The sequence below is a fragment of the Pseudorasbora parva genome, chromosome 18 (assembly GCF_024679245.1).
Source record: "Pseudorasbora parva isolate DD20220531a chromosome 18, ASM2467924v1, whole genome shotgun sequence".
Taxonomy (NCBI): domain Eukaryota; kingdom Metazoa; phylum Chordata; class Actinopteri; order Cypriniformes; family Gobionidae; genus Pseudorasbora; species Pseudorasbora parva.
This window is the reverse complement of record NC_090189.1, coordinates 37,971,437-37,991,914: the sequence shown is the minus strand read 5'-3', so window position 1 is coordinate 37,991,914 and position 20,478 is coordinate 37,971,437. Positions and strand designations below refer to the sequence as shown.

At 40.8% G+C, this 20,478-nt stretch overlaps 1 protein-coding gene across 1 annotated transcript; it reads left to right on the top strand.

The window, feature by feature from the left end:
• The first annotated feature begins 7,837 nt into the window (after window positions 1–7,837).
• Window positions 7,838–16,854, top strand: LOC137045881 (glutaredoxin domain-containing cysteine-rich protein 2). Its single transcript, XM_067422834.1, has 3 exons — window positions 7,838–8,155; window positions 14,150–14,359; window positions 16,681–16,854. The coding sequence occupies exons 1-3, from the start codon at window positions 7,838–7,840 to the stop codon at window positions 16,852–16,854; spliced, it is 702 nt and encodes a 233-aa protein (XP_067278935.1).
• The last annotated feature ends 3,624 nt before the right edge of the window (window positions 16,855–20,478 follow it).

Below are 20,478 nucleotides of genomic sequence, written 5' to 3'. Positions count from 1 at the left end.
GTCAACTAGGGAGATAATTGCAAGATGGATGTTAGAATGCACAAGGGTTAATGTCAGCCATTTGTTAGATTCTGTCTCAGTAAAATGGCTCCCTACTGGCTGATCTCAGGGATTTCTGCTGTTTCACACACTGCAAGCTGCCCATATAAGATGCAAATATTGCAATACCATCTAAATATGTATGTATAGGAATATGATTCATTTGTTGAGATGTTGTAAACTAATTTAAATTCTAAAGACACTCAACACTGGTGGTTTGTTTGTGAGTCTTACCATGTAATAGCCTGAATGCCAGCCGAACTCAGTCCCGTCCACAACATTTGAGCTCCGGCGGCTTGGTCTGGACTCGATCCATAGAGGAGTAATTATGCAGGAACAGAAACTGTTCAGACCAATGAAATCATCAGGGCGGGCTTTAGACGATGATGGACAGATGATCAACAGTAACGTAATCATGCACGTCATCAAAGGGGTTTGGATTATATTTGTTCGAATCCTAAACGGAGAGCTTGTTTGTATGCATTCACCTTCACTATTTCTCTCTGAAATGATGATCATGTTGGGTAAGTACTCTGTGTATCCTTACCTTAAATTCTTTTTTTTTTTTTTTTTACAACACCGGCAGAGATTGTTTATTCCAGCGTGCCTGCAGAAAGGTTTGCCAAGTTTTTACAAAAAAAAACGCTCCAACTACTAGCCCTAAACAATATCTTCTTGGCGGGGTTCTCCAGGAAAAAATGGTGTTTGGGGGGTAAAATGTGTGATATTTTGGCACGGTTGCCTGCTAAAATTCGCATACATGGGTCTATATGTCACAACATAATAAAGTCGCTTCAACAAGCGGACATGGAAAACAACCTGCAGAAATAAAACGTGGACTTGGCAACACAGTGCAGTTGAGCTCTGTTGACATTTTACAACTAACATTATGCGTCGCTTCATTGCTCTGATTGGTTGTAGCTCTATCCAATTGATGTCTTTCCTGGTTGGGTTGAAACACGCCCCATAATCACAGCCCAATGGAGCAGTTTCAGACTCATATTCTGACTAGAATTGAGTATGACCACGTCAGGCTAACCATGTACTGCTCTTTTCTTCATATAAAAGGTTAAGCGATATCAGCACCACTTCAGAATGTGCTAACAGAAACACCAAACAGAATTTGTCTCATATGCTTATCAATTTGATCAGAAATACAGTAAAAACAAGCTGTATTTTCAGCAGCAACCCTTCAGAAATCATTCTAATATGCTGATTTGCTACTCATGAAACATTTCAGATTATTATCAATGTTATTAATGTTGTCTGTGATGCATAATGTTTTTTGATACATTAACATTACATTATATATATATATATCAACTAAACTAAACAAGCCGATCTTTAATCTGAAGAAGCCACTTTTTTTGTAGAAAAAAGTAGTGGTCACACTAGTTTAAGGTCCAATTCTCACTATTAACTAAGCGAAACACAACAAGCAAAAACACTGTTTTCTCATGCATCTGTCAATTTTCTCTAGTTCCCTTTCGAAAGGGAACTCGAGCTGCGTCAGCTGACGCTATGGGGAACGCCTCCAGCGTGACCGGTGTCTGAGCTACTATCAAATCACAGCAATCCTATTGACCAGCGACAGCCTATGATGTCATCAAGGTGCGACCAGGAAGTATATAAGGGCGTCTTGCAAACATTACACCAGCTTCTTCGTCTTCAGGGACTGTTTTTGTCTGAATGCTTCAAGTCTAAGGTAATCCAAATTCATTTATTTTCTGCCTGGGATTAAGAGCATGCACAATCAAGCTCTTGTGGAGTCATTTATTCGATTGTGTGTAATGTGAGCGATGTTTTCAATCCAAGATCGCTCCGTTCTCGTCTAGCGCTCTTCCTGAGGGAAGAGCGTTTTTGCATCTGAGATTAGTGATGTGGTCCCCGCTCAAGCCGAGGCTGAGCGTGGATGCACGTCGCAGTCCCTCGGATGGGGTCGCCGATCGCCGCGAGGGGATGTTTCCCTCCGGCGATCTAGCGACTGACGAGATTAATCACGAATGCTCGTAGGGATGGCTGGTGAGAAGGGAAATAAATTTCTCGGCCATCCTGACTGTGTATGCTGAGCCGATGGCTGTTATGAGCGCGCTGCATGCTGGCTGCGGCCGTCATGCTGGCTGCGGCCGTCATGCGGGCGCATTAAAGGTGAGATCGCTCGTTTAAACGGAACGGTTAATATAAAACCGTCCTGGTTTCTATAAAACCGTCGGGTCAGTTGAGCTTTTCCATTCCTTCCTGATCTCCTGACTGAGATCGTGAGGGTATAGAAGAACCCATATTCAGTGTATTCACGGACATCAGCGGGTGGTAAACGCTGATGTTTGGAGGATGGGTGGATATGGGTATGTGTTCTCGCCCCGGATTGCCGTTAAGAATAATCTAGAAAGATCCGGGTAGGCGGGGACACTAAGAGCTCCAACCCTGCCATCTGAGCTTCTTTCAACTATGTTTAAAGAAGTGTAGATGGCGGGGCATACACGGCAGCGGGTCAGCCTGCTGCTACTTTTACACCATGTCGGTGTTGCAAGTGTACTGGGAAGACCTGCTGAGGGATCTCAATCAGGGAAAATACCCTGACGCGCTGTGCAGCTGTGCGCCATATCAGCGATAGCAGGGCCTGAGGGCCAGTGTCGCAGAAGCGCGGGTGGTGGTGTCCAAGGACCCGCACACCGCGGAGAGCCGGGTCCCAGGCAGGCGGGAGACATCACGGTCTACGGACCAGTGACGGGGGCCTGAGTGCCAACATCGCCTCTCATGCTCCCCGCGGTTAAAGGCGGGGCGCAAAGAGGTGGACTCCCACAGAAGAGGAATAGTATCACAACGCTGTTGGCGTGAATGAAATATCCCTCCCTTAGGTGGGTGAGTTAAGAATTACATCTAATTTACTGCTCTTCTTCATTGTCTCCCCAGGCACTTCTTACATCCGGCCCTGGGTGGGGCCATGACAATGATACTCTAGACCCCGCCTGGCTGGGCTGTGAGAAGCGCACCCTCAGGCGGTTGCGCTCCTAAGCATGCATACTGTGAGTAAAACTTATGCGTGGATATCGTCGCGCAGGAGGCGAGCTGGTAAGTCCCCCTTGTGAGGGAAACATTTATTATTTATGTTGTGTGAGACTTCATGCTCCCCGCCGAGGGTTTGGGGATCACGGTATCGATGGAGGACACCATAGGGCCCTGTAGTTCCCCTGTCCGGTGGCTAGAACGATTTTTTAGATGCCATTATGTGGTATGTTTAGAGCTAGCTTTGCTAGGAGAGAATAGCCGCCATTGTATGTACAGCTGTGCAAACAGTTTTTGCCTTCTCTCTGTGTGATGAAGCAGTATTGAGGCAACCGCTCATTCTTGTGGGAATGTGCTGTTGTTTTAGGCGAGTGTGTTCTCCTGGTCAAACAGGAAGCTCTTAGCCACCCCAGGGTAAAGCGGTCAACTTTGCCCCTCGTGGAATTTCATAGACGGGAGGGTGAATTTAGGCTGACGCACGAACTACAGATTTATGTCTAGCCTCGCAGGGCTTGGACGGAGTATTATTGAGGTTTTTTCGCTCCCCCGAGCCGCGTATAATACTCTTATGTAGGCTGGCCCTCTCCGGGCCGCCGCATCTGTTTGCCTAGCTTTTCGGGATGGGGGGCATTTCTTTCCAAAGAAGGAAAGTAATTATCGCCCGAGGCCCTCGGTTTGAATAATGCAGGGCATTTTCTTTCGCATCCCTAGTCAGCCTCCTCTTACATTAGAGTCGTCCGGCCAAGGCCCGCCCCCTTCTCTGCGTTTTGGGGTTTTTAGTAATGCAGGTTGGTGTTAAGCAGAATGAACAGCGACTTAGCCAGTGGTCGTGGGGCGGGGTTTGGCGTCCCACGCTTGTACGCGGGTGGGCTATTTTTTTGCGAAAATCCCGCTTTCCAGAGCTTGTTGTGGCCGCCACCTTCTGGCGGCCCCTGGCCCCATCCTGGAGGATGTTGGGCCGGTGGGTAGCATATTTGTGAATATTTTTTGCCCTCTGCTCTGTGTCTTCTGCTCCACCTTTTAGGGCTCGGGTTGAGCTGCACTCGCAACCTGCGTGCTTCGTGATGGTTCGGTCAGATGCTCCCCTGGAAGCCGAAGCATTGCCATGGCTGACGCCCTAGCGTGAACGGTAGGCCGCTGCATGAAGGAAGAGCGGCCGCCCCGACGCAGGTGACGTAAGTTGTACTCCCCTCGCTTTGAGGGTCTAGGTACTTTCTGCTGAGTACACTGCTTTTGGCAATGTGTTTAGGCTATGTCTGTAGGCACTGCCGGATGGGACTGCGTCATCGCATGGAGGACCCCGTGAGCCTCTGGGATGAAGCCAGCCCCGGGAGGGGCAGCCAGCTTGGGCAGTCCTGGTAGTGGACTCTGAGCAGGAGGCCTCAGCAGGCCTCCTTGCGGGTGAGTCACGACATCGGGCCAATGTGCGCCTGGGAGGAATATCCCCGATGATGTCGGCTTCAGCAGTACCTCGTCAACAAACAGGCCCATCATGGCCCCCCTGGTGTGAGTCCCCAGGTGGTAATTGGATGTCTAGGTCTTCGTCAGCCAAGCAGACAGCCACTGTCAGCCCGACTTGGAGCGGCCAGCATTCATCCAACCTGCCAGCGAGCATTCGTCGCTGGCATGGCTACAAGCCCGGTTAGTAGGCCTCCCTAGGCCTCCCTGAGGCCTTGCTGGGCTTCCCTTGAGGGGGTATTCCCGTGCTTCAGGTGTTAGACGGCAGGTAGTAGGTCTCACCAGGCCTCCCTGAGGGCCTGCTGTGGTAGCAGTAAGCCTCGTCTGGCTTCCCCCAAGGGGTTGTTCCTGGGCTTCAGTCCCTGGATGACAGGTAGTAGGCCTCGCGGGGTCTCCCTGAGGGCCTGCTGGGATGCAGCAGGCCTTATCTAGCTTCCCCTGAGGGGGTACTCCAGGGAACTACCGCTGGATAACAGGTAGTAGGCCTCTTCAGGCCTCCCTGAGGGCCTGCTGAGGTACAGCAGGTCTCCTCTGGCCTCCCCTAAAGGGGGTGTTCCTGGGCTCCAGTCACCAGATGGCAGGTAGCAGGCCTCACCAGGCCTCCCGGAGGGCCTGCTGGCTTCCCCTGAGGGGGTGGTCCAGGGCCTCGGCCACTGGGTGACAGGGATTAGGCCTCGCTAGGCCTCCCGGAGGGTGAACCCCGGTTCCCGGTTCCTATGACAGTGAGCATGGTTGCTAGCCAGGGCGGCTAGCATTGTCTGCTATCAGGTAGCAGGCCTAACCAGGCCTCCCTGAGGTCGTTCCCCGGCCTTTGTGCCGGACTACGAGTAGCCTGGCAAGTAGTAGGCCCTGCGGGGCCTCCCTGGGGGAACGAGTTCCTTTGACGGAGACACATAACTGGCTCAAGCTGACAGCTAGTGGTTCCTGCCATCAGGCTTCGGTCCTAGCCGGCAGCACCTGATGGCGGGCGCATACTCTAGCACGACGAGTTTACACTGCTGCTATGCGGTCCCTACAGGACAGGGACGTGCATAGGTTGCCTACAGCATGGTACCTACCAGGCAGGCTTAAGAGCTCCCCTCTTATGAGGGTTGTCTGTGAGCTTACGGCCGCCTGGGCCTGGTCAGTTGGTCGTAGGCCACTGGGGGCCTCCCTGTGAGATCAGCCTGTAGGCCTTCTCAGGCCTCCTGAGCACCCCTGTAATGTATGTGCTCGGTAGATCCTTGGATCGAGCAGCTGACTCCCCTCGCTAGCAAGGGTCGGAAAGCACTACGCTGAGCGCTGTTCTCCAGGATAGCCCGTCTCTGAGGTCCGGCCTGAGGCGGACACTGCCAGTTCGCAGTCCCTCAGCTGGATGGCTCTCCAGCCGCGAGTTTCCAGAGGCTCTGTTGTTAACAGACTGGGCTGGCAGACGGAAGCGTCCCGCATAGTGACGCTAGGTCAAGCCTCCCTGGTGGCATTCAGTGAAGTTCTTCCCGAATAGTGACTGGCTGGGGCGCCTTCGGGTCCCCTAGCCACATTCCCTTAAAGGAACCCCTTCTGTCGAACAGGTTGGTTCCAGGCCTTTGAGCGGCCGGGGTAGGGTACATGAAGGTGCCCCAAGGCCATGGCTTGGGCTATGACCGTAGGGAATGCTGTCACTGACAGCCTAAATGTGACCTGAGGGGGAGTGGTTCAGGCATTTCAGTTGAATTTGCTTGTCCTGACAGTTGCCATGGCCAGTAGGCATGCACTCCCCTCGGCATGGCAGCGTGGGTATATCGTTCCCCATAGCGTCAGCTGACGCAGCTCGAGTTCCCTTTCGAAAGGGAACGTCCCGGGTTACGACTGTAACCTTAGTTCCCTGAGAACAGGGAACGAGACGTGCCAGCTGACGCTATGGGGAACGATATACCCACTTTTGCCATGCCTCGGGGCCTGCCTGCGAACAGTCCCTTCAGACGAAGAAGCTTGTGTCATGTTTGCAAGGCGCCCTTATATACTTCCTGGTCGCACCTTGATGACATCATAGGCTGTCGCCGGTCAATAGGATTGCTGTGATTTGATAGTAGCTCAGACACCGGTCACGCTGGAGGCGTTCCCCATAGCGTCAGCTGACGCAGCGTCTCGTTCCCTGTTCTCAGGGAACTACGGTTACAGTCGTAACCGGGGACATTTTTTGGCCTAATAAAATCTGGCAAAACAACTACCAAGGAAAACTAGCCTATGGGCTAATTTGAATACATTTACATTCATGGATGTTGACTAATCTACACTGTCCCTTTTGGATATAAATAAATGCATACAAAAATAAAAATTGTAAGATTTTGGCATTTCTGGCTTTTTATAAAGTTTTTTTTTTTTTTTCAGAATTACAGAAAGAAAACATCCAAAATACACTACAATACAATATTATTAATATAAATACAATATTTAATGCAATATTAAGTGTATCTTTTATAGCACTTTATCTATTTGTGATAAAAGGAGATATCCAAAGTCCCCTCTGTAAGGACCTTGATTCTAATATGAAAAAAAAAAGTTTTCCAATGTTCAGATTTTTGTGCTATACATGTATGCAAATTAGTGTAACACTTTAGTTTAGGGTCCAATTCTAACTATCAACTAGTTGCTTGCATTATTAGTATGCATACAATGATATTGGCTGATGATTAGTACTTATAAAGCACATATCAATGCCTCATTCTAAATGACCATATTCTACATCCCTTAATCTAACCTAATACCTATGCATGGTAATAAGCAAATGGTTAATAGTGAGAATTGGACCCTAAACTAAAGTGTGACTAAAGTACTGTAGTTATCTACATCTCACCAGTAACAAAACTGAATAAGTAAATTAATTATAAATACAACAAAACTGTAATATAATACACAGTTCAGCATGCAGTTCTGTTCTGTCTGTCTGTCTCTGAAAAAAAGTTTTAATTAGGTTATTGATATAACTTCATACAATGATTTAATATGTTTTTAGTACTTTTCATTGATTTAGGTGTAAATCTTACTTATACTGATGAGGAATTACTAAGTGCACCGACAAAGGCATTGCACTCAACATTTGTAATATTAGAGGTTTCATATAAAATGCATATTGACGTTCATTATAGGTGATGCATAAGCAAATTACACCTGCTTCTCTCCTTCAACTATCATTATTTGATGAACACATTAGGTCTCAATTTCCAGCTCTGTTGTGCACAAGATCCCTTGCTCAATAATTCATCAGGACTATGGAAAGCAGCTGGACTGCCCCAGCCTTTCCTCAATACTTATCCTCCACAGTTCTCCCTCCTGTTCTTTACAAGACCATTGGGAATTTCATATGAGAGGGACTATGGAGGAGCTACAAGAGCAACCAGGCACCTTGATTGAGGGCAAGCCCAAAAAGGTGAGGTTTAAGCTGGCCTCGTCGTACAGCGGCCGGGTCCTGAAGCACGTGTATGAAGATGGACAGGAGCTGGATAGTCCAGAGGAGCAGTACCCGCACAGCTTCATCCACAACAAGATGGAGATGGGACATCTGTGTGGCTTAGAAGACATACAGGACCAGAGTTTCTTCCCTCCGGCAGGCCTGATTGCCCAGAGGATAAATGTTTATCGAGGAGGGACGGGATGCGATTCCCTGGCCTGTGATCTTCCACAGGATAATAAAGTAAGAAAACTGCACTAAAACTGTTATTTTACTTTATCTGTAGATGATGTAGTTACACATGGCACATACCAGTACATGATGCATCCTTACAAGTAACTAACCATAAACCAAACCCTAACCAAAATAACAACCCTAAAGGAATGTAGTTAACTATATTACTCAGTATTTTTTGAGTATTTTCTCCGTAGCACCATAACCTTAAAATGCACTTCTGCTAACACTTTAGTTTAGTCTTCTTGTTACATATGACATACTTAGTAAATTATGCAAAATTACAAGCAACTAACCCTAAACCAAACCCTATTCCAACCCATATACCCTATAGTTATTACATGTTGTTAGCTGATATTACTCAGTACGTAGATGTATAATTACACTGTAACTGTCACAAGCACACCTTAAAATAAACTGCAACCACAACTTTTTTTCTTTTTTTCATGCATTAAAATTCTCTTAGCTATTTCAGGGGATTGGGCATAAAGTAAAAATGTCAGAAAGATACTGTCCTGATGTCATAAAAAAAATCATAAAAATAATTAAATTATTGAAAAGAAAACAAAGTATTTTGGCATAATGTAGTAGTATCAAAATAACATAATTTTGATAATAAAAATATATTCACTGAAAAAATAACTAAATTATATATATATATATATATATATATATATATATATATATATATATATATATATATATATATATATATATTACAGTGCTGACTGTATTGTCTCCAAATCATTGAATTCAGGGGTTTCAATCACTCTTATGGTCACACGTGTATAAAATCAAGCACCTAGGCATGCAGATGCTTCTACAAACATTAATAATAATAATAAAAAAAAGGTTGCTCTTTCAGGAGCTCAGTGAATTCAATAAGTGCAATAAGTCCATTTGTGAAATTTCCTCACTACTAAATATTCTACGGTCAACTGCTTGTGGTATTATAACAAAGTGATTCTGATTGGTCAGTCACGCATTCCAGCAGTATTTTATTCCCAGAAAACAACCCCTAAAATGAACAACACACCGCTCATCCGGGTACTACGAGTTATCTTGACCGGTACTACTCTGGTTCAACCCCTAAAATGAATAACACACCGCTCATCCGGGATCTACGAGTTATCTTGACCGGTACTACTTTTATGCTTAACGCTGTCGTTGACTGCCTGGCGCCATTTTATGACTGTTAAAACTTATCCGCCATGGGTCCAACCTTCAAGGATTTACTTTATAAAGTTTTAAATATGGATATTTTTCCTACACAAACACATTGATTTGAAACAGAAGGCTCTATTAATCCATCAGAGCTGTGTGGAGCACGTTATTTGACGGACAGCTGCATTTTTTATTGATTTCAAAAACCGATCTACAACTACTGCTTGGATTAACATTAGCCAGGACTTTTAAAGATAACTCTGATTGTTCCGGCTAATCTTGTTTTCTTTCTTTTCAATTTGTTTAGCCCTTTGAGGTAAGCGGTGGAGTCTCTTCCGATACACACGTTTACTAAGCACGCACAGAGATGCATTCATAACGATAAAGGGTCGCGGTTAATTGATTACAATATCTGGTTTACTTTCCAGCAAAACAAACTTTAAACTTTCAAAGACAATAAACGTTCATCTGTTCAAACACACGATTGAAGAAACTGTTGCTCTCCACACTCTCACCTGTCTACTCAATGACTCTCAGTTTCTATTAAGACCTGCAGTGACGCATGTGTCAAAGAGGAGGAGCAAGTCCAATCACGTGGACAGGTTAGGCCAATTATTAAACAGAAAATATAAAATTAAATAAATTAAACAAATCCCTTTTTTTTAAATCTAGATTTTCCAAATAGGGCTCCTACACAGATTGTATTTGTCTGAAAGAAGAACGTCATATACACCTATGATGGGCTAATTTTCATTTTTGGGTGGACAAATCTTAAGCAATAGATAAAGGCTTGAAGCAGTTTGTAACTGTTTTTATTCATGGAAGCTTTGCGTAAGAGCTAATAAAATATTTAAACTCATCACAATATTTTGTGTCTAAATTAAGAGACTAGTAGCCGTGTAATAAGCGGGATTATGTACATCTAGCCGGTTGTTATCGCAGAATAAGATAAGGACAAAACCTGAAAAGCATTTTTTATTTTATCAGTATCTTTGCTTAATAGTATTTATTTGTTTCTGCTGCTTGTATTTAAGTTATTTGCTCTTATTTACCTGAATTTTATTAGTCCTTTATTCCCTTAACATAGCAAATACCGAAACATACTGAAACCGTGAACCTAAAACCGTGATACAAACCGACCCATGAGCAAAATTTTTTTTTTGTGCCATGACTGAAAAAAGGTTGGGAAACACTGAGCTAATGTATTCATTCGCAGTGTTTTTATTGACAAGGCTTTTTATGCTTGTAGAATCTGCGAACTCACACCTAGTTAATTTGCTGCCTTTTATGGCTACAATACGCCTTTTTTCGCCAACTGGCAACCCTGAGTGTCAAAATACCATTGGGTAATTTCGCAGTCGGCTGGATCCATAGACTGTAAAAAAATATGGACATAGAGTCCGTGACGTCACCCATTGGATTCTGAAGAGCAGTTTTGAAGTGCAAAGTAGAGACGAGCTGGCCGTTGCCATACTGGCAGCGCGTCATAGCGAGTCACTCCCAGATAACAGAAAAAGAGGTGGGACATTTGTGGAGCCGAGGTGACGCGATGACTAACAGATAGCGAATAAATGGCTATCTACCTGTCAAAGTGGCCACAGGCTTAATTATGCAGAACTTTAAGGCTTATATAATGTAAACGAATGAGTTATAAAAAAATTCAGTTTTCATGAAAAATAGGCGTAAAATTACGGCAAAAATAGTCGTATAGACCAACACCACAATTTGTACCAGGCTGTAAACATGTGTTTTTCTGCTGTAAAGTTGAGAATTTTAACATGGGGCTCAATGATATTTTCCTCCCTTCTGGAGCCTGTCCCTAGTGGCCAGTTTAGGAATTGCAGTTAAAGTCACTTCCGTATTGGCTTCAAGAGAAACTGGGGTAGGTTGCCGCTTGGCTGGATCACAGTCAGACCAAAACAAAAACAGACAATCTGACATGGAACGCACATTTCAGTAAAATACGCTGTAAAATTGTTTTTAGGAGAAGTATGATATTCACTTATTCAAGTATTTGAACTGTTTTCTAAATCTTGCCAAACCCTAATGAAATGTGTTAAAGAAATGTGAGGAAATGTTTTGTTCACTAATGTTATCATTGCTTTCAAATTAGACCTTTCTGTTTACAATTCACGATTATAGGTGTTTCCAATGATTCCGATTTGCAGTTTTTGCTACTTTTAAACAGTTTCCTTGAAATTAACAAAGGTTTTCCTTTGAATCCAAGAATATTATCTATATTTTTTCCCCCAATTTAAAAAAAATGCCCTGTTCATAGTAATCGTTGTTTTATTCCTATGGAACATTCTTTGAATCTGACAACAGTAATTAAGTTGGCAACTAAGTTTAGAAACCGGTCAGTTGTTGTAGGCGAAACACAGTGTGTGTTATTGTCCTTCTCATTATGTTTAGTTAGTTTGATTCTGGCACTGAAAAATGAATGCTGTAAAACATTTCCTGCAATCAGATTTTATGCCACACTGTTACTAATTCATAGTTCCCAGATCTAATAATAGACCCAGACGCCAGCTTCTAAACATAGGCATGCAATTACATCCCATCCGCACGGGCATTCTCAGCTTTCCATTGTGAACTGTTTTGTTTCTCTGCCTCAAATCTGAAAAAGTAAAGAACATCATTCAAATATAGACTGATCAAACTTAAAAAATATGGATCCTTAAGTAAGATTGAAAGCTAACTTGCTTTTTTTGCATAGTTCTATGAAGCATATATTTTCATTAAAAAGTCAACTGTGACATGCCGTTGAAAGACAAAGCTGCCAAAGATCTTCCCTTGCGTGTCAACATGTCAAAAAACCTTACAGGATCTTTATCATGTTATTCATCACAAGATCCCGATCCCCGACATTTAATCTAATCCAATTTATCAAAGGCTCATAATTTTAAAAAGCAGTCATGGTACAGCGGGTAGTGCACAGGCTCATGACGCATAAAGGGCGGTTGGCCTATGGGGACACAGGTCTCAGTCTGGCCTGCGTCCTAATCCTATTCCTCATCTCTGTCCCAGTGGTTTTCTTTTTCTCTTGACTTGACTTTAAAAAGTATATTGAAGTCAAATAGATTCAGAGTATAATATAGCTGCAAGCAGCAATTAATGGGGTCAAGCACAGAAAGGAACAATGAGACATGCAAACATGGCTGGGAGCTTTAGAAAAACTGTAACAATAAGTCATTAAAGATTATTTTAAGTAAAAATGGCTGAAGAATCACAACTCCAATCAATGTAATATGATTAACTTGCTTTACTGTAGACCAATAGGTGTAAATCCAAGCATTGCAGAGATACAACCTTGCACCGTGTCATTAAATTTGGTGATGCATTATTAGAGAGCATTTTGGTCAATCAAAAAGCTTTTAATACATTTTTGCCTGCATGATCTGAATATTACCAGAGCCAATTTTAATGAAAATCGGACCAACGGTCAAAGAGAAGTTTGGAAAATCAGCATGACAGACAGCAAGTTTGACTGAATATGGCATCATTAATACCAATTCACAAGATTAAGGGAATGCCTAGCTGATATAAAAACTGGATGAATAGTAATTTCCTCCAAGTTTATTCAGAAAAAAACTTTATTCAGAATTTTTAAAATTATTATTAGACAACAAAACTCCACAAGGTTAAACCTAGAATACTGTCTAACACTTGATGACTGCTCTGTCAAGCCCTCGTCGTCAGTGAGGTACCCGGTGTGCTCTTTGATACCAATCTCTCATTTGAAAGCCACATTTCTAGCATCTGTAAAACTACCATCTTAAAATATATATCTAAATTACGGCACATGCTTTCAATGCAAAATGCTGAACAGTTAGTACATGCGTTCATGAGCTCAAGGCTAGATTATTGTAATGCTCTACTGGGTGGTTGCCCTGCTCGCTTAATAAACAAACTCCAGCTGGTCCAAAACGCAGCAGCTCGAGTTCTTACTAGAACCAGGAAGTATGATCATATTAGTCCAGTTCTGTCAACATTGCACTGGCTCCCTATTAAACATCACATACATATTAAAATTTTGCTTATTACTTATAAAGCACTAAATGGTTTAGCTCCCCGGTACTTAAGCGAGCTCTTAACACATTATACTCCATCACGTCTATTGCGGTCTCAAAACTCTGGCCAGTTGATAATACCTAGAATATCTAAATCAACTGCAGGCGGTCGATCCTATTTAGCACCTAAACTCTGGAACAGTCCTCCTAGCACGGGAAGCAGACACACTCTGTCAGTTTAAATCTAGACTAAAACACATCTCTTTACTATGGCATACACATAGAACATTTTAAAATAATCCAGTAAGGTGTCCATTTGTATTAAGTATTTCTTACTTTTTTATTACATAGTAATAAACACTATTATGTAAATTTGATCCATATACTATATTAACTATATCCTATATCCTATGAAACAAGTACTGTTAATTAATTATATACCATATAAGTTTAACCCTCAGGGTCGACAAAGCAAAATTGACTTATGGGCATACAGATAAAAAACAATAAATCTTTTGAAAAATTCTACGTTTGTCAGTGTCCAAATACAATCAAAACAAAATAAAGAAAACAAACAGGGTTTGCTTTCTGCCGTCTGAGAACCTTTTCTGGAGCACATCTCAAAAATGATACGAAACTTTGCGAATAATTGCTACACAGACATGAGCAATATATCTTTATAAACATTTAAGTGTCTCCTTTTTAATTACTTCAAGACATTTCAAAGACTGTAATAGTAGCATTATGCTACATGTTCAAAAAAACTACTGTAGTATCATGGTACTTTTTTGGAATCTTCTGCTTAGTGATTCTGTGTTTGTTTTCACAGGCACCTGTATTAGATTTCGGAAAGATTATTATCTACACCAGCAACCTGAAGATTATCCGAGCTCCTCACAAAAGGAGAGAGTCTGGAAGGAGTCCTCACCGCAGCCAGGAAAGAAAAGAAAGTTCACCAGGACGCGAGTCCCGAAGCAAAGGGAGACACAGAACAACACGTTCCCATGCAGAGGAACCAGACATAATGACTGAACAAAAGGTATCCACAGTCTGAAGTTCAGTAGACCGTTAATACTCTTGACTCAATGCGCTTTACTTCTGTTCTAGACAGACTGTAATTAGTCTGCTCATGTTATGGTTGCTTATACTTGGGATTAGGACAAACTGCTAACCCTGACTCATCCCGATATAAGCATGAATGATATCTCAAATCTTTCTAAATATTGAGGAGATGTATTTTAAGATGATTAGATAAAAAAATCTGTCAATGATTTGTCAGACATTACACTGTAAACTCTAACGCTCAAAATACTTAATTGGGTTGAGTAGGACAAACTTAAATTAAACTAATTAGTTTAGTTAAATGAAATGTTATGAGTATTTATAAAGTTTTTGAGTTCTCAGGACTGAGATATTTCAAGTAAACTGAACTGTTTCATTGTTTTGAGTTGTATGAAGTAATTAAATTGAATTAAGACTAACTTATGTTTAACTGACACTGGGCTGGGATTTTTTATTTCCCAGCATGCTTTGCCCTTGACACTAGAAAGGCAGAGTACATGCTAAAAGTTACTTATGTCGTGAATAATGTTTTGTTATGCTAATTTAGAAGGGTTTTTGTTAATGAGTTCATGGTGACAAATGGTGCATGCTGCTCTGGTGTGAGAGAAGGTAAGTTACATGTTTTAAGTTGCTGTACTCATTCATTAAGTGCTATAACATGCTATCGTTATTATGTTAGCAAATTAGCAAGTTGGCATTTTCTGAATTAGATTGTTATAGCTAGCAAAATATTTCTTAACTTAAAAAAATATATCATTCAACTTTTTTGAGTTCTAACAACCTATTAGGTTTTACAGTAAAGTGAGTAATAATTTTATTTGCAAGAACTCAAAAAATAAGGTAAATGTTTTATGTTAATTGCTATCAAAAATTACAAGTTAGCTAACTCAGTACTTTAAGTTAGGAGCAATTCACATGCATGAGTACTACAAACTCAAAACTTGATAATTCTGCTAAGTCTACTTAAAATTGGGAACATCATAACTCAAAAACATAACTGATTACCAATTTTTTTTTTTTTTTTTTTTTTTTTTTTTTTTTAGTTAGCCCAACTTCTTTGGGGTTTACAGAGTACCATAGACTTGGGGACAAAACATCACTTATGATGGCAACACATATTATAGTATTAAAAGCTATAGACACCACTGTCTGAACACTGCTTTTAACACTTTGTTCATCGATCTGTAGTTTGTAGTTCTGTATATTTGTTGTAGTTGCTCAGAGGTACATTGTACTTTTATAACTCATAAAATTCATATTCACAAAGAAATGATTAAAACATTTGCAGAATGTTATCTGCTGAAAACAGTCCGTCATGAATAATGACTCTTTCTCTGAAACGCCTTTGAAAATAATGAACCATGACATCCTTGTACATTTCTCTTTCATAAATATTTCGCTTTACTCAATCTTTCTGTTTTGTCTTTCAAAATGTAGTATAATATTAAGACATAAGCTACACCCACTGCAACATTACGTTACATATGAACATCAGGACCAATAATACACTTTAGTACTCCACAGGACGATAGAGTTATCTACAAACGTTTCTATCATTTAGCTAGTTATAATAAGATGAAAAGATTCTCTAAGATAATGCACTTAAGTGTGAACTGAATGTAATGTTTTCAGATACTTAGTTGCATGTTAATTACAATCAAATAAAATGTAATATAATTATAATTGTATTAAACACAATTCACAACTGTCAAACATACTGACAAGAATTTATGATAAACTAAAATATACTTCAATGTATTTTCTGTTGAAACTTCTGTGTCATGTATTTAAACAAATTTGTAATTACACATTTGTAATAATTAAGTTGCAATTTTGTACAATTAACACACTACAGTTACAATTATAATCAAGCACTATGCATGTGCTTTCAAGGGTTAATTCACCAATTTTTTTTTAATTCTGTCATTAATTTCTCTCCCTCATGTTGTTCCAAACCCATAAGACCTTTATTCATTTCCAGAACATAAATTAAGATATTTTTGATGAAATCTGAGAGCTCTCTGATCCCCCATAGACAGAAATGTGATTAACATTAAAATTCCATTCAATGACAGTCAATTTGGGTCCAATATTGTTTGGGCCCCAGGGTTCTTCAAAATATTTTGTTCTGCAGAAGAAGGAATTAAATACACGAGTAAATGATGAAAAAAAAAACCTATATAACATGAAAGAGCAACAAGCTGCAAGCTTGTAATGTAGTGTGCACTTGGCTTTATCATTTTGCTTGTTTGTGCACCATGCTGATTTGCAGTTGGTTTACTTGTTTTGTTTGTGCAGCAGGCAGCAGTCTCATGTGAACAGTGTGGAGGTTCAGGTTGTGCGCCGTGCTCCCTCTGTCATGGAAGCAAACTGTCCATGCTGGCCAACCGCTTCAATGAGTCAATCAGAGAGCTGCGCTGTCCGGCGTGCAACCCCCACGGCCTAGAGCGCTGCCAGTCCTGCACACACTAACACATCTACTGATGCCAAGCTGTGTCGGATGGAGATCAGACCCTTTGAGGTGTGAACGAAAGTGCATTTTGGATTAGTGTGTAAATATAAGAGTTTGAGGGTGGAATGAGCTGCTGGAAAGAACTGCAATGAACTGCAAACTCCAATGCTACACCACTGGATACAACTTTTGATAATGTAGTAGTTTTTTTTATTTATTAACATTAAAGTGAAACCCAAAAATGAAAATTATCCCATCATTTACTCACCCTCAAGTCATCCTAAGTTTATATGACATTCTTCTTTAAGACGAATACAGTTGGAGAATTTCCTAGTTCTTCCAAGCATTATAAATGGCAGTGAACGCAGCCCAAAATTTGAAGACCAAAAAAGTGCAGAACGATCCAATATAAAAGTAATGCACATGACTCCAGTTAACTCCAGTTAATAAAGGCCTTCTGAAGCAAAGTGATAGGTTTTTGTAACACAAATATCCATATTTAACACATTATAAAGTTAAATATCTAGCTTCCGGCGGACCACCTTCTGTATTCTTACAAAAAAACAAAAAAAACAAGTGGAGTGACAATGATATCAGACGTAACTTAAGTGTTTTGAACTGTGAGAGGCTTTTACACTTTCTTTCTAAGTTTAATACACTCTTAAAAAAGGGTTTGTTGGAGTTCCATATAGAACCATAAGTTTCTTTACTCAACTATAATTTACTCAATTATCTACTCAATAAATGTTATGCTAAAAAGGTTCTATAATGACAAGAAAGAACTCTTTTGTCACAAAGGTACTTTAGGCTATTATTCGTTCACATATTACATTATTCTGCAACATTTTTTTAGTTGTAATTAAATTATTGTTTATTAAACTGTTGTAGTAACTTAATATCCCATTTTAATCAAGCTGATTTTTGGAGGAGAAAAACTGAAATGGCACTCTTCGTGTGATATTGATTAACTACATAAATTTAGATAAATATACACTCACCTAAAGGATTATTTGTAACACCATACTAATACTGCGTTTGACCCCCTTTTGCCTTCAGAACTGCCTTAATTCTACGTGGCTTTGTTTAAACAAGGTGCTGAAAGCATTCTTTAGAAATGTTGGCCCATATTGATAGGATAGCATCTTGCAGTTGATGGAGATTTGTGGGATGCACATCCAGGGTACAAAGCAACCGTTCCACCACATCCCAAAGATGCTCTACTGGGTTGAGATCTGGTGACTGTGGGGGCCATTTTAGTACAGTGAACTCATTGTCATGTTCAAGAAACCAATTTGAAATGATTCAAGCTTTGTGACATGGTGCATTATCCTGATGGAAGTAGCCATCAGAGGATGGGAACATGGTCAGAAACAATGCTCAGGTAGGCCGTGGCATTTAAACGATGCCCAATTGGCACTAAGGGGCCTAACGTGCCAAGAAAACATCCCCCACACCATTACACCACCACCATCAGCCAGCACAGTGGTAACAAGGCATGATGGATCCATGTTCTCATTCTGTTTACAGCAAATTCTGTCTCTACAGAAATTGAGACTCATCAGACCAGGCAACATTTCCAGTCTTCAACTGTCCAATTTTGAACTTGTGCAATTGTAGCCTCTTTTTCCTATTTTTAGTGGAGATGAGTGGTACCCGGTGGGGTCTTCTGCTGTTATAGCCTATCTGCCTCACGGTTGTGCGTGTTGTGGCTTCACAAATGCTTTTCTACATACCTCGGTTGTAACGAGTGGTTATTTCAGTCAAAGTTGCTCTTCTATCAGCTTGAATCAGTCGGCAAATTCTCCTCTGATCTCTAGCATCAACAAGGCATTTTCGCCCACAGGACTGCCGCATACTGGATTTTTTTTCCTTTTCACGCCATTCTTTGTAAACCCTAGAAATGGTTGTGTGTGAAAATCCAAGTAACTGAGCAGATTGTGAAAAACTCAGACTGGCCAGTATGGCACCAACAACCATGCCACACTCGAAATTGCTTAAATCCCCTTTGTTTCCCCATTCTGGCATTCAGTTTGGAGTTCAGGAGATTGTCTTGACCAGGACCAAACCCCTAAATGCATTGAAGCTACTGCCATGTGATTGGTTGATTAAATAATTGCATTAATGAGAAATCAAACAGGTGTTCCTAATAATCCTTTAGGTGAGTGTATACATTTTCCAACCCCCATATCTTGAATTTTGTGATGCATTTGAATACACTGAATAATTCAGAGAAATGTTTGTCAATAATATGAAATATTTAATCAGGAAAGGACAAAACAAATGATAATGAACTAACCCCTAAAAGGTTACATATAAAACCTTTTTCCTGGTTACAAGAATTCTAAAAGGTTCTTTTGATTGAACCCTTAAAAAGGATCCTAAATAGAACCTTTTTGGGGTTTCCAAATACGTTGCGCTGATAGAACCTTTTAAGGTTCTATATAGAACCTTTTCTTCTAAGAGTGTCAGGAAGGCGGTCTGCCAGAAGCTAGATATTATACTTTATAACGTGTTGAATAAAGTGTTGAATATGGATATTTTTCTTACATAAACACATGGCTTCGTTCAGGCCTTTATAAACCCCCGAAGCCATTTTGGACGGATGCCCTTTTTTGGTCTTCGAATTTTGGACTGCCATTTCCTGCTATTTTAATGCTTGAAGAATCACCCTAAAAAACATATTACAAATGTTTTGAAAGCAGAAACATAACTGAAAGAGTCATGACCACATGCAGGACAGAACTGTTGGGTTCATCATTTTGATTTGAAATCGAATTATTGTTCATTATGTAGTTATTACTGTTGTATTAAAGGCCTAGTTGTTGTATAAAGATCAACATTGCAAAAAACTGTTGACAGGCAGCAGTGCCTAGCTACACATATCTTTGATTTGCCATGCATTAGATCCTTTGGTATGCATATTAAAATGAACTGTACTTACAAAAATGTACATGACTCAAGGGTCACTATTGTTCCTTATTGCTATTTAGGAATTCTGTCATAGTTCTTAAAGCTTTGAGCTTTTGTTTTTCAGAGAGATTCCATGCTGCACAGCACAAAGCCCTAATCAATAAAGACTCTAGTCTCCAGTTCTGATAACAACACACATATCGACAGATTTCACATCACTTCACTAAATAAAAAATAATATATAGGAGTTTGCAGGATGAGCTTTTTAAATCTTTTCAGATGTTTCTTCTACTCTATGGTAAACATTATTGTGCATTATTTTGCTATAAATATACATCTTCAATTTGCTATTTGAATTTTCTATGTGAATGCAATTTCAATCAAAAAGTCATGACAAAAAATATGGATTTTTCAGATTATGTCTTCATATGGGGCAAGATTCTCTCTAAGGCTATCTATTCTAAAATCTATTCATCAGTCCCATCCATATTTTAACCTGTGTACCGCATTTTAGCTCGTCTGAGAAATAATGCTACTGTTTGTGACAAAACCTGGTACATCCGAATGAAATGTCTGGTCAACAAACTGTAATATTTTGTCTTGTCGGAGATATTTATAACTGGTCTAAACGTTTTGGCTACTGTATTGGATCCCTTTCAGATGGGCATGATTGCTGTCTTGAATACCTGGATACCAGCATCTACTGAAGTCACTGCAATTCCCTCATATCCCAG